The sequence below is a fragment of the Impatiens glandulifera genome, chromosome 1, assembly GCF_907164915.1.
Source record: "Impatiens glandulifera chromosome 1, dImpGla2.1, whole genome shotgun sequence".
NCBI classification, from domain to species: Eukaryota; Viridiplantae; Streptophyta; class Magnoliopsida; order Ericales; family Balsaminaceae; genus Impatiens; species Impatiens glandulifera.
This window is the reverse complement of record NC_061862.1, coordinates 85,345,539-85,359,153: the sequence shown is the minus strand read 5'-3', so window position 1 is coordinate 85,359,153 and position 13,615 is coordinate 85,345,539. Positions and strand designations below refer to the sequence as shown.

Genomic DNA, 13,615 nt, shown 5'->3' with positions numbered 1-13,615 from the left:
GAACTACTTGGCTAGAGGAATTACCTTGGAAACTTTTCTACTACAGGACCACCATGGCTACCACCATCTTGAAGGACCACCGCTACCGCCGCGTAGGCATCTTTGGCGTTTCATAATAAGGATTCTTTGCTATACTTTTACTTTCCTGTAGAATGAGAAAAAAAAATTGGGACTGCTCACAATTCCAAATCAGCTAAGAATTGAGGGAAAATGATTATGAAGAAGGCTTCATATAAAATAAAAATTTAGAACTGTGGAAAATACAATCTAGACACATTGAGATGAGTTTCACCTTTCATACAGTTATTTACTCCAAATGGTTGGAGGTTGTGAAGAATGCATATCTAAATAATTGCTCTATCATTTAACTACCTTTTTTTTTTCTTACATTGTCTATAAATTGTATTATTAGTTTAATCATTCAAATATATAAATACAAAATTCAACAAGTAAACATAGAACCAACTAAAAAATTGAAAAATAATAGGCAGGAAGGGACAAGGCTATAACTGTAAGTTGGGGACCTACTTAGATTTCTGAAGAAATTCTTAGTAATGAATGTGTGGACCTATGTGTTGAATTTATAGGTTGATTAAATTATTGCGTCCTTAAAATAAAAAAAACCCAACTCATGATCTTGTCACATTGTTCTTGATGTTTCCTACATTCATGTGCAGGAAGATAAACAAATTAGACACGCTTCTCTTTCTTTCTTTCATTTTTTTGTTGTTGCAAAGATCAGTTTGAAAAAAGCATAGTTTTTTTTTCTCTTCACAGCTTTCATGACTAAATTGATTTTTTCTCCATTGTGGTTCTAAATTAGATGCTTAACCATCACTTTATATATATATATATATTATATATATATAGAGAGAGTTTTTATTCAAGAAGCCTCTCACAATACCTTCCCCAAATGCAGGATGTCTCATGGGGGATCACGAGCATGGCCCACCAAGTTGAGTGCACGTCTTAATCCTTCAACCCGACTCGTTTTGATAATGATGAGTGAGTGAGAGAGAGAGAGAGAGAGAGAGAGAGAGAGAGTCTTGAAATTACAATACGGGGATCTCATGGACCATCTTAAACGGGTGTGGGGCGAATTCCCACATGTGATGCCTTTAAAGATTCAACTGCAAATATAAAATCCAGCTTATAAATCATTTTTATCTTAATAAAACAGATAATACTAGTTCTTGCCAAAATCAATGGATCTCAACTCCACCATCTACTTCATCATATCACAATTCACAACCCTCCATACCAAAGAAAGATACAGGAATTTTACGATTTACCCACACAATTATTGGTCTTGAAAATTACCTGGTGTTACTCCACTTTGTAAGTATATTCCAGTCCAGCTGGGTGAATTTGTGCGCAGAGAACTTGACTTGGACCATTAGACTGTGGATAAGGCGGCAACTTAATTAAGGAGAGATGCTCCCAAAGGGTGTGTTACTTGCTGTTGTTTGGTACCAGTGCCAAGATAATTAACATAATTTAATTTTGGTCACTAAAATCAACAACTTGTCACACCTAATCATATATTGTCTAGACACACATTCAAAACCAATGTGACTGCTAACTCATAATTTTGTCTATCATGCCCCCATGTGTCAGCCTTTTACTTGCCGTTGTCATTCAAGAATAGATAGATGTTAACTCCTTTTCATTTATACTAGAAATAATAATAATAATAATAATAATAATAAATGTCATTATATTATGATGATTGATTTAAGATTCCCCATGCTCATTTATAAACCTCATACATATCTGTAATATATAACTGTTAATTAATTTACTAAGAAAAAGATCCTAAAATGACCGACCTATTTGTTCAAGGTAATTAGACTATAACATTTCAATACAAAAAGGGTACTAGGAAAGTGACCACAATCCGTGACTATCACAACCTCCAAGCTTTTAGATATGTTATGATCATGAAGCAATTTATTACACCTTGTAACTTTGTTACTTTATTAGTTCTAACTCTCTCTGACTGATATCACAGATAAAAGGCCTTGTAGACTCGTGAGGCATAAGAAGAAATATATACGCGAAAAGGGAGACGACCCATAATCAAACCCAAGATGTAAATTGTTTGAAAAAACTACATTTTATTTGGTAATAATATGAAACAGCCTAAAATATAGAATAGAGGATATAATTTTATCCCCTAAAAGCCTAACAGACATGTGCGTGTGTTTAATTAATAAACTCTCAGCATGTGTTCTTACATAGTAACTGAATATCAAAATAATAAAGGGCAGGCATAATAATGTATTTATGAGATTCCACTTCATAAAATCCTTGTAGGGTCCCATACCTGCCCACCCAACTTCAGGCGGTAGATTGGGTTTCAATTGAAGCCTACTTTCAAAGAAATTATGCATCCTTTTGTGCCTACCGGGAGAAGAAGCAGAGGTTTGCCGGTGAATATTTAAATAACATATCTTGGTACGTAAGGTAGAGATTATTGTCCAAAATCATATTAAGTTGACCAGGTCGGCATATACCAACAAATCAGTAGTTCACAACTCTAGAGAGAGATGGGATTTGGCATATATGGAGAGTCCATTATGGCTCTGATTAAAGCAAATAGCTTCAGTATATATCATTGACCACCATCTACATAATGTTAATTATTGGCCCTATTAGTGAGTGTGTAATCTCGTTGAGAAATTGATTAATTATGTGTTTAACATTTACCCCAAAAAAAATTAGTATGAGAAACTAGTCAATTTGTCCATACTAAATAGGGGGATTGAATTGGTCTAATTGTATTAGCTAGAAGAAGGTTCTGTTCTACCATGTCCCTTCACATCAAGACCTTATTGGTCCACGTGGCACCCATAACCGAAACCCTCACTGCATCCAACTTCTTTTGATGCCTGTCGGGTCCATTTCTAGAATTGAAATGAAGACAGTACTATTATTTCACTAAGTCCCTCTTTCAAGAGATTTTACTTAGCCATTTTATTCGCCTCCCCCACATATATTGATGATGGAGCTTCCACCATTACCACCATGACCAGCATCAGAACCAGCTAGCTTCCTATTTCCTGCATCTTCTCCTCACCCTCACCCTCACCCTCTCCCTACCCGGCCGGCCAATCTCTCTCTCTCTCTCTCTCACACACACACACACATGTCCATTATACAGCTCTCTGCAACTTCCACACGGAAACTAAACTTCATTGTCTGCCACTTTCAAGGCTAATTAACCACCTCGTAGCTCCAAACAGTTTCTATCTAGTTTGTATCTTGTAGCTTTCGTGATCAAGCAGAACCCCAAAAAAGAAAAACTCTTTATTTATTTTTTTTTAATTATTTTTCCATCATAGTGATGCACTAGATGCATAATCCCTACCTCCACCCAACTACGTTCACAAGCATGATAAAGAAGCATATTAAAGAAAAGGGAAGGAGAACTTTACCCGTGTCAGCAGTCAACCGCCATGCTATATATAAGCCCTTTCTGGTAACTCATCTCCAAGGAACTTCAACAAACAGTGGCCTTGACATCTTGAGATCCACACCATCATGGTGTTGTTTCCCAACTCCAAGAACTTCCTGAAGCGCTTTTGTGTGGAAGAATTCCAAATGCGGACCAACACTCAGAGCAACTTCATCTCCAGTGACTTACTTCTTCCATCTCTTGGAGCCAGCATCAACCAAACCACGAAACTCAGAAGATGGATAATCTCACCCTTCAATCCCCATTACAGGTACTTCCTTCGTGTCACCAAAAACCATAGGTACTTCAACTTACAAAGTTGTTTGTTTGTTTCATTTCAGAGGGTGGGAGATGTGGCTGATTCTTCTTGTTATTTACTATGCTTGGATTTGCCCATTCGAGTTTGCATTCATCACCTACAAGCAAGATGCACTCTTCATAGTTGACAATATTTTGAATGGCTTCTTTGCTATTGATATTGTCCTCACCTTCTTTGTGGCATATCTCGACAGTGAATCTTATCTTCTTGTGGATGACCCTAGGAAAATTGCAATGAGGTAGGTAATCAAGTACCAATTGAGACCCCAAGATTTGTTTTTTGGATAATTCTCATAATAGAGAATGATGGGTCTGATCTCCCTCATCTCTTCTTCTTTTCCTTTCTATGCTGAACAGGTACATTTCAACCTGGTTCATATTTGATCTCTGTTCAACACTGCCATTTCAACCTCTCAGTCTCCTCTTCACAAAACAAAACAACAGCGTAATTGGTTTCAAACTACTGGACATGCTTAGGTTGTGGCGTCTCAGGAGAGTCAGTTCCTTATTCGCAAGGTCTATCACCTAAAAATCTGTGGTTGAGTTTTGCGAATCCAAATAATATCATCTGTGGAAGACAAAAATTCTTACTGCTACCATTTCTTTTCTTCAGATTGGAGAAGGACATTCGGTTCAATTACTTCTGGACCCGATGCACAAAGCTCGTCTCTGTATGTGACTGTACTTTATAGAACTTCCTTGCTGTGGATCCTATACCCTGCTGCACCCATCTAACTTGAATCGCCATCCTCTTTCTGCAGGTAACACTATTTGCAGTACATTGTGCTGGATGCTTCAACTACTTGATAGCTGATAGATACCCAGATCCACAGAAGACATGGATTGGTGCGGTCAACCCAAATTTCAAAGAAGAGAGCCTCTGGGATAGATACATAGCTGCACTTTACTGGTCTATCACCACACTAACTACAACTGGCTATGGGGACTTGCATGCAGAGAATCCAAGAGAGATGTTGTTTGATATCTTTTACATGCTATTCAATTTGGGATTGACATCATACCTTATTGGTAACATGACCAATCTTGTTGTCCACTGGACCAGCCGCACCCGAATCTTTGTACGTGATGACATTCCCACAGTTCACATCTGTTTTTAATTGCATTCCTACATTATTGGGATAACTAGAGAAAACAAATATATAAAAGAATAGAATATTGCAGTCTAGATATAATGAAGACAAAAATGAAATGTTTGGGTTGAGCAGAAGTTACAACATCCAATCAGAAGGACTTGGAATAGGACAGTAAATAAAGAAGAAAGCATGGATCAATTTCTGTCATAAAGTTTCTCACCTTTGAAGGAGCCACATTCAAGAATATAACTAGATTTTCTGCACTATCTAGCTATCTGTAGACAATATGGAGATGGAAAACTATTATTAAATATTCTCTCGTCTCAAATCTGGAAATTCTGTTTGTAAAATGACTTAAATTTGATTTGCAGAGAGACTCAGTCAGAGATGCTTCAGAATTTGCAAAACGGAACCAGCTGCCTCCTGGCATTCAGGACCAAATGTTGTCTCACATATGCCTCAAGTTCAAAACAGAGGGACTCAAACAGCAAGACACATTGAATGGTCTTCCGAAAGCCATTCGTTCAAGTATATCACATTACTTGTTCTTTCCCATCATCCAAAGTGTGTACCTTTTTGAAGGACTTTCTAACAACTCACTTTTCCAACTGGTATTCTTCTTTTCTCTGCCTCTTGTCTCTCATTTTTGTGCATTCTTGGGAGGTAATAGATTTTATTCACACCTTGAATATTTCAAGGCCTTGCGTTGAAGGAAACGAAGGAGCCAATTGACAGATTTTTACAACTAGTAGAAAAAAATATTCTACAAGACAAACTTTACATATATACGCTATTTTCTTCAAGTAACCACTTGGCTGACCTTTTCTAACTAATAGAAAATGATAAATAACAATGACGTTCTTAGAAGACAATATTAGCAACTAATACTTTGTCCTAAATGAAAGGTTGTCAGCATGGAGGCTGAATATTTTCCACCCAACGAAGATGTAATTATACAGGGCGAGAGTTCAACAGATTTTTACATATTAGTCTCAGGAGCTGTTGTAAGTGGTCTTTTTGTTTTGTTTCACGCCAAATTTCTGTTTTATAACCTGAAAAGTGGAATATTTCTGACACTTTTTTGGGTTGGAAATACTTATTTTTTCTGACAGGAGCTTATTGTTCATATTGATGGGCATGACAAGGTATGTATGTAAGTCAGTAACATTGTCCACGAGATGTATGAAACCAGAACAAATAAAAAAAAATTTTCAAATTCTCATTGACTGCAGATTATTCAAAAGATTGTTGCTGTAGATGTGTTTGGAGAAATAGGAGTTCTATGCAATAGGCCCCAGCAGTTCACTTTTCGAACCACTGAAGTTTCTCAAATACTTAGGCTGAGCAGAGATGTACTCATGAACGTAACCCAGTCTAACAAGGAGGATGGAACCAAAATAATGAGTAATCTTTCGAAGGTATGCCCAAAAAAAGGATTCTCTTTTTGGATCAAAGATCAATTAGTTCACTAAACTTACATAAAAAGTTAAAATAGCCCACTGAACTTTCAGTTGGCTCAAATAGCCAATTGAACTTGCAATAAAGGTTCAAATAGCTCTCCAGTAGAACAATTGTAATGTTCTAAGACATTCCCTAATTGTTAGGGGGTTAGAAGCATCATTGGAGTTGCTAACGTAAAGGGAATTATAAATGGAATAACAAGTATTCTATTGTATGGTGACTAAGCCTTTCTTTGCAAGTTCAATGTCCTATTTGAACCAATCAAAATTTCAGTAGGCTATTTGAACCTTTTGTGCATGTTAGTGGGATATTTGACCTTTTCTCCTTCCTCTTTTACATATCATAATATGTTAACATATTTCATCTCCTAAAGACCCTCCTTGCAAGTGGGTTAATTTGTTTTGCTAATGCAGAGGATGAAGGTGCTAGAATGCTTTGGGGTTGAGGATCAGTTCAATGATCCAGGTCTGATCCTCGAAGATACAAGTCATGGTGACCGGGAAGGAAAGAGGCCATATAATGTACCGTATGAAGAAGATCCACTGATGGAGGTTGCAAATACTAAGGGCTACCAACAAACAAGTTTGCTTGAGTTGAATGGAAAGGAAGAACACAATGTTATTACAAAAGATAGAGAAATTAATTCAATGGCTGATGATGGTCAAACAGCTCTTCATGCAGCTGTTCGTAAGGGACATGTTCAAATGGTGAGGATTCTGTTGGAGAAAGGAGCCAATATGAACAAACCTGATGCAAGAGGGTTGACTCCAAAAGCTCTAGCTGAACAACAAGAAAATAAAGGCATATATTCACTTTTGTTGAGCTATGAAAATAAAGGAATGCCTCATGAACACAAGATAGATGTTTCCACTCCAAAGAAAGCTCAACGCGTCATAAATGGTCCATTCAGGACACTGAAAGACACAACACTTGATCATCTGAATCCTCAGTCTGCAAATTCGCCTATATCGTGTTCCCCTGATGTGGATGCTAACAGATTAAGTAAGAGGAGAGTCACTATTCACGTGAAGTCAGAAATGACAAATATCGGAAGGAAGATGCCAAAGCTAATCATCCTTCCTGAATCACTCGAAGAGTTATTCCACATTGCGGGTAAGCTTTGCTTTGTACAACTGATAACAAATAAACATGAATTTTGAAATACCTGGTTTCAGTTTATCTAGACTGAAACCAAACAAAATTTGCATAAGCTAAAAACTGAGTAGTGATAGTGACTGGATACACTATTCTATTAAACCAAAACACTAGTTATTTCTTAATGCTTCGATATTAGTCATTTGACACCTTGTGAAATTGCAGGTCAGAAATTTGAAGGCCACTATCTCACTAAGGTTGTAAATGAAGAGAACGCAGAAATAGACGATTTGAGAGTTGTCAGAGATGGAGACCATCTGTTTTTCCTTGAAAATGACACAGAAATTGTATAGGCTTTCTACTACCTAGTGAAATGTTACATATAATCCACATCTTAGACCCAAGAGTCAGTAGTATCAAGGCAGTTGTATAACCACAATCCAAATAAGACTAGGGTATATTGATCTACCAACTAACCTCCAATTATATCAGAGTGGGAAATGCATCAGTCTAGACCACTATATTTTGATGGAATACATCATAACCTTCAAACCATCATGATTTATAATAAATAAAGCATTACAATATATTTGAAAAGTAAATAGATGAGAAGTACAACAACAGACGATAGAAAGTAAAGAAAAAACACTTATGTATTGAATTATTCAATATTCTCACTCTTCCCAATCCTAAAACACAAGTATGTAGAACTAGCCTTGCATGTGATCTCTACCTGACACTAATTTTCAAGAGGTTGAGAGTCCTTTTTCTCTATCATACGTGAAATATTCTTGATTCTTATCTGATCATACAATCTCAATGAACATGCACCAAATTTCCACTGGGAGGGAACAAAGAAATTATTACTCTTATGGAAATTCAAGCTACTGATTTCTTTTTCTTTTCTAAAAGTGGGTAACTTTTTATTAGAGGAAAATGTGAATGCGAGGTGCGTTTATATAATCCCATCCTGGGAAAATTACTCATTTTTGTTGTTGATCCTTTCTTTTCATATCCTCTTTCAGCAAAATGTCCTTATGTTGTGCTCTTTCCATATCTTTGACCACATGATGAGGAGGGGATAGAACTTCCATATGGGGCTGATGGTTGTCCCACTCCCCCAACAAAAGCAAATCCATTGAGCCAAAAACATCAGCAATAAAAAAAAAAGGAAGTAGTTTGTTTTCTGTCAAACTACTGATTTCCTTAATAATCAGAAAGAAAGCATTATCATGAAACATGAAAATTAGGAAGTATAAACATAAAAGATCTTCCAATTCGGAAAATTCTTGACATTTAGCCAAACTAGCAAAACGATTTTCTGTCGATTAAAACGCAAAATGCAAATAGATAGATATATCTCCATCGGCAGCGTAATGCAAGACAATACCTTATTCACCATACCTGACAGAATGAAATACGCAGAAGTGGTTACTACGACGAAGCTGTTGACATTTTATCGTTCATATAAGAGCTAGGGTTGAATCTGGAAGGTGAAAGTCGCTCCCGCTCGAGGTCGCTTATATATATATATATATATAGGTTTCTAATAATCATGCGAACTTCTTCTGCCCTTTTATTTACGTAGAGCTTTTATTTTTTATTTTTAAATTGGTCGAATTATTAATTTCGGTCTTTTACTGGTCAATTTGTTCAAATCTCACCATTTAGGAATACTATATACAAAAATAAGATTTTGAAAAAAAATAAATCAATATCTCATTTTTTTTATTAATATATATATATATAAATAATGTTCAACATTGTAGTGTAAGACTGGGAAATTTGCGCAGATGACCCTAAAAATAGGGTGAAATGCGGAAAATGAAAGTGAATAATTTAAATAGCGCTGGTGACCCCTTTTACTGTTTTTGGACGAAAATGTCTCAGTTGCATGACACAATTTTTTATTTTTTTTATTTTTCAAAAAAATTAATTATGAAATTTTTTGGACGAAAATACCATAGTTGCGTTACGTAATCGCGTCACGCAACTCCAGTTGCGTCACGCAAACCTAGTTGCGTCAAGCAATCGCGAGACGAAAAAAAATTTGAAAAAAAAATTTACGGTTGCGTCACGCAACCGGAGTTGCATTACGCAATGGTACAATTGTCATTAAAAAAAAGGGTTATCAGCGCTATTTAAATTATCCACCCTCACTTTCCGCATTTCACCCTATTTCTATTTTTAGGGTCATCTGCTCAAATTTCCCGTAAGACTCCATCCCTTCCCTTCTTATTTGGGGAAATTTGACTAAATAACCCTAATAATAGGGTTATTTCCAAATTTAGCCTAGGACATATAATTTTTGCAAATGTAACCTTTTGTACATGAAAAAAAAGTATCTTTTGCCCTTAATTAAAAATTACCTCTTCCATCCTCTTTCTTTCCCTGTTCCATTCTCTTCTTTCCTATTTCTCTTACTTTCTCCTTTCATTCGGGAAATTTGAGCAAATGACCCTAAAAACAGGCCTAAATGCGTTTGGTGAGGGGGGATAATTTAAATAGCGCTGGTGACCCCCATTTTTTAATGACATTTATACTCTTGCGTAACGCAACTCCAGTTGCGCGACGCACCCGAAACCCTATAAAGTCATAATTTTTTTTTCATTTTTGATTCATTTTCTCTCTCATCCAAGTCTTCTCCACCGTGAACCCTAATGGTGACGGAGAAGACTTTCTCTTCTTTTTCATCGCCGAAGAACCAATCGAAGAGGCACCGTCGACCATTCCACTATATTCAATGGCCTAGAGCTGCGAAGAACTTCCAACGGAGACGATTTTGAACAAATTGACAATTCATTCGACCATTCCACTATATTCGTTTATATTTTGTGTTTATTTCGTTTACATATGATTGTTTGTGTTGATTTCCTATATATATGATTGTTTGTGTTGATTTCCTTTACAGAACGTCATTGATTCGCCATGATTTGTTGAATGTAGGTTGGTTGGTTGGTTGAATGCGTCAAGTAGGATGCATCAAGTAGGATGCGTCAAATAGGATGCGTCAAGTAGGATGCGTCACGTAGGATGCGTCAAGTAGGATGTGTCAAGTAGGATACGATGCGTCAAATTTATTTGGATTTTATATAAAACCCAAATAAGCCTCGACGACTATTCATGCTCTTTCTCTCTCTCTCTCGCACATGGCTTGACGACGCACCTGCCTCGACGTCTTTTCCTGCTCGTCTTCATCTTCTCGTTCATTCAGTGACTTCATCAGGTTAGTTTTAGTTATGTTGGTTTATGTTAGGGTTTAGGGTTGCGTCTTGATTGCAAATGGTTCATGCATGATTTATGTTAGGGTTTAGGGTTGCTTCATGCTTGTAAATAGTTCATTCATGGTTTATGTTAGGGTTTAGGGTTGATTCATGCTTGTAAATGGTTCATGCATGTTTTATGTTAGGGTTTAGGGTTGCTTCTTTCTTGTAAATGGTCCATGCATGGTTTATGCTAAGGTTTAGGGTTGGTTGCTTCTTGCTTGCATATGGTTAATGTATGGTTTATGTTTAGGGTTGCGTCTTGCGGTTGCGTCACTCAGTTGCATCACGCAGATGACGATTGTTTCTAGCTATTGACTGTTGTTTTGCTTCTCCTTTGTTTATATTTGTTGTGAAAGGTTTTCACAAACATTGTTGTTTTTGTTTTCCCTTTTGTAGATGGAAGACTTCATGGTTTATGATTTTCCTGGTAGGATTTCATTGAAATCTGTCTTAGCCCTAAAAAAATATCTGATAGGTTTGAAGCGCTGGATCATATGGAGAGGGCTCTAAATTCCCAATTTCAGTATTTATTGAAAGGAGTCCCAAATTTGTTGTTCTCAGGAACAATTTTACATCAGTTGCTGCTTCGGAAGGTTAAGGCCAATTCGAATAGGATGATTTTCAACTTGAATGGGGAGGAACATACTTTTGGTATGAAAGAGTACGCATTGATTACAGGCCTCAACTTCGACAGATTTCCTGAATACAAAGATGAATGGCGAGGTTGTCCACCCTTGCTGATAAAATATTTCAAAAGGAATACGACAATTCAAATGCAGGAGTTGAATCTTGTTTTATGAAATACACCGATAAGGAAGACGCATGGAAGATCAGGCTGATCTGCTTGATTAACCAATACCTCTTCTCATTTGACCCAAAACGGATTTTAAATGTCAAAATCATCTATATGGTTGAAGATGTTGAAGATTTCCTCCGATTTCCATGGGGGAAGTTGTCCTTTAGATTCACCATGAGGGGCCTTGACCAGGACATGAAACACCACAGGTCCGTATATATGTCCATGAAAGGGAGTGGAGTTACTAATTCTTTTGCTTATAACGTTTATGGGTTTGTACTAGCACTAAAAGTGTGGATCTATGAGGTTATTCAAAACTTTGTCCCTAGATTCGCCACAAGGAAGAATGTTGATGGCCCTTTTCGCCCAAGGATACTATTGTATCAATCCAAAAGGAAGAACACATTTCAGGAGGTACACTCTGCCTTTAATAGCTCTGTGTTTTCTACGATGGAAGAGTCCTCCACGGAGACTAGTTTGTACGGTGGTGAGGATTTTGAACAAATTGACAATTCATTCGATGATTTGTTTGAGGGAGTTACTGATGGGGGGAGAAAGAGAAAGGCTAAATCAGATGAAGATGTTGATGAAGATCAAGATGAAGAACCTACTACTGTCCAACCTTCCAAGAGGAAGAGGAAGGTTGAATATGATGATATATCCCCCCAGCAAAGCAGCCACCGAGCGTCGTAGCCTGCATCACATTAGTCCCCCATCCGCAACTTCAACACCTCCATCATCACCGGCACCGACACCGGCATCTTCTATTCAGATAAAGAAGGATGTCGAAGAGATAAAGAAGGATGTCGAAGAGATGAAGAGAGACATAAGAGACATCAAATTGAATCAACAAAACTACTATATTCTGTTTAAAAAGATGATTCTCATTCTAAGTAACCAGTTCGCCAACCATGTCACCACATGGTAATTCGCCAACCTTTTGAGCTTTCTGTTTTTTACAATATGAGATAGTAAAAAATGTTCGGTTTGGTTGCTTCTTGACGCATCTTGATTGACGCGTCTTTCTTGACGCATCTTGCTTGACGCATCTTTCTTGACGCATCTTGCTTCACCTGAGTCTAAATTCTTTTCAATTTTGTAGTAGGAGAAGGAAAAGGAGAATGACATTGGTCTGAATGACATTCGTGATGAAGAAGAGGAGGAAAAGGAGAATGAGAAGGTTAATATTGGACCCATTTTGCAGGACAGTGTTGAATTGGAGCAGAAGAAGATTGAGAATGAGAATGATCCGCCGATAGAGAACATTCTTCAAGAGACAGTGAATGAGAATGAGAACGTTGTTGAGGATCCGATTGAGAACCTTGTTGAAGATCCAATTGAGAACCTTGTTGAAGATCCTATTGAGAAGAAAATGGAAGAAGTGTAGAAGTTTGAACCGATGAAAGAAGAAGGGGAGAAGAAAGAAGAAGTGGATAAAAAAGAAGGGGATAAGAAAGAAGAAGTGGAGAACAAAGAAGAAGTGGAGAACAAAGAAGAAATAGAGAACAAAGAAGAAGGGGAGAAGGCAGTGAAGAGAAAGCAGTCGTTAAAGAAGACTGTTCAGAAGAAGGTGGGGAAGAAGATAGAGGAAAATGATGAAGATGAACTGAAAATATGCACTACTCCTCCTCCTCCTAAGAAAATTGTATTGGTCACGAGAAGGAATAGGAGGCCAAAGAATGATCCAGAGTTCACCGACCCTAATCTAAAACTGCCCAAGTTAAAAGATCATATCACCGTCAATCCCCTTCTAAAATATGGCGATCAACTTCTGACTGAATTGCAAACATGACTTAAAGATCCAAAAACTGACGGCCAAAAAATTGAGCTCCATACTACGTTAGGTGATAAGGACTTATTTCGCCGAGTGCTGAAAAGGTTCAACTAGCTGCAAGATCAGGTAAGTAATATTCATGTTAGAATAATTTCACAATTGCAAATTGTATTTTGAATGTTTTTCTCTCGTGCAGAAAATCGATGCAAGCTGCTTTATTATGAGAAGAAGATCTTGGCTATATCCAAAGACATATAAGAATAATTTCACAATTGCAGATTGTTGGCTCCACACCAGGTTCACTACTGGTTACCCAAAATTTCTGGAAAGTCGTATTGAGTATGACATTGAAAA

The 13,615-nt window shown here is 37.1% G+C and overlaps 1 protein-coding gene and 1 long non-coding RNA gene across 2 annotated transcripts; one reads left to right on the top strand and one right to left on the bottom strand.

Annotated features, from left to right (window-relative positions):
* Positions 1–24: 24 nt before the first annotated feature.
* On the bottom strand, positions 25–1,927 carry LOC124919148. The gene is made up of 3 exons (XR_007097558.1): positions 1,321–1,927; positions 905–1,130; positions 25–145 (listed from the first exon to the last, which is right to left on the bottom strand). It is a non-coding gene; the product is annotated as an uncharacterized LOC124919148 (long non-coding RNA).
* A 994-nt stretch (positions 1,928–2,921) lies between these two features.
* On the top strand, positions 2,922–7,933 carry LOC124919147 (potassium channel KAT1). Its single transcript, XM_047459314.1, has 11 exons — positions 2,922–3,728; positions 3,799–4,014; positions 4,133–4,291; positions 4,389–4,446; positions 4,537–4,854; positions 5,241–5,480; positions 5,775–5,873; positions 5,982–6,014; positions 6,102–6,287; positions 6,744–7,443; positions 7,651–7,933. The coding sequence occupies exons 1-11, from the start codon at positions 3,544–3,546 to the stop codon at positions 7,776–7,778; spliced, it is 2,322 nt and encodes a 773-aa protein (XP_047315270.1). The 5' UTR covers positions 2,922–3,543; the 3' UTR covers positions 7,779–7,933.
* The last annotated feature ends 5,682 nt before the right edge of the window (positions 7,934–13,615 follow it).

Bases quoted from the DNA above. Each gene is read 5' to 3' on its own strand.
- LOC124919147 (XM_047459314.1), top strand. From the start codon at position 3,544: ATGGTGTTGTTTCCCAACTCCAAGAACTTCCTGAAGCGCTTTTGTGTG. The intron at 4,292-4,388 runs GTCTATCACCTA...TCTTTTCTTCAG, and splicing joins GTCAGTTCCTTATTCGCAAG to ATTGGAGAAGGACATTCGGT. The intron at 4,447-4,536 runs GTATGTGACTGT...CTCTTTCTGCAG, and splicing joins GATGCACAAAGCTCGTCTCT to GTAACACTATTTGCAGTACA.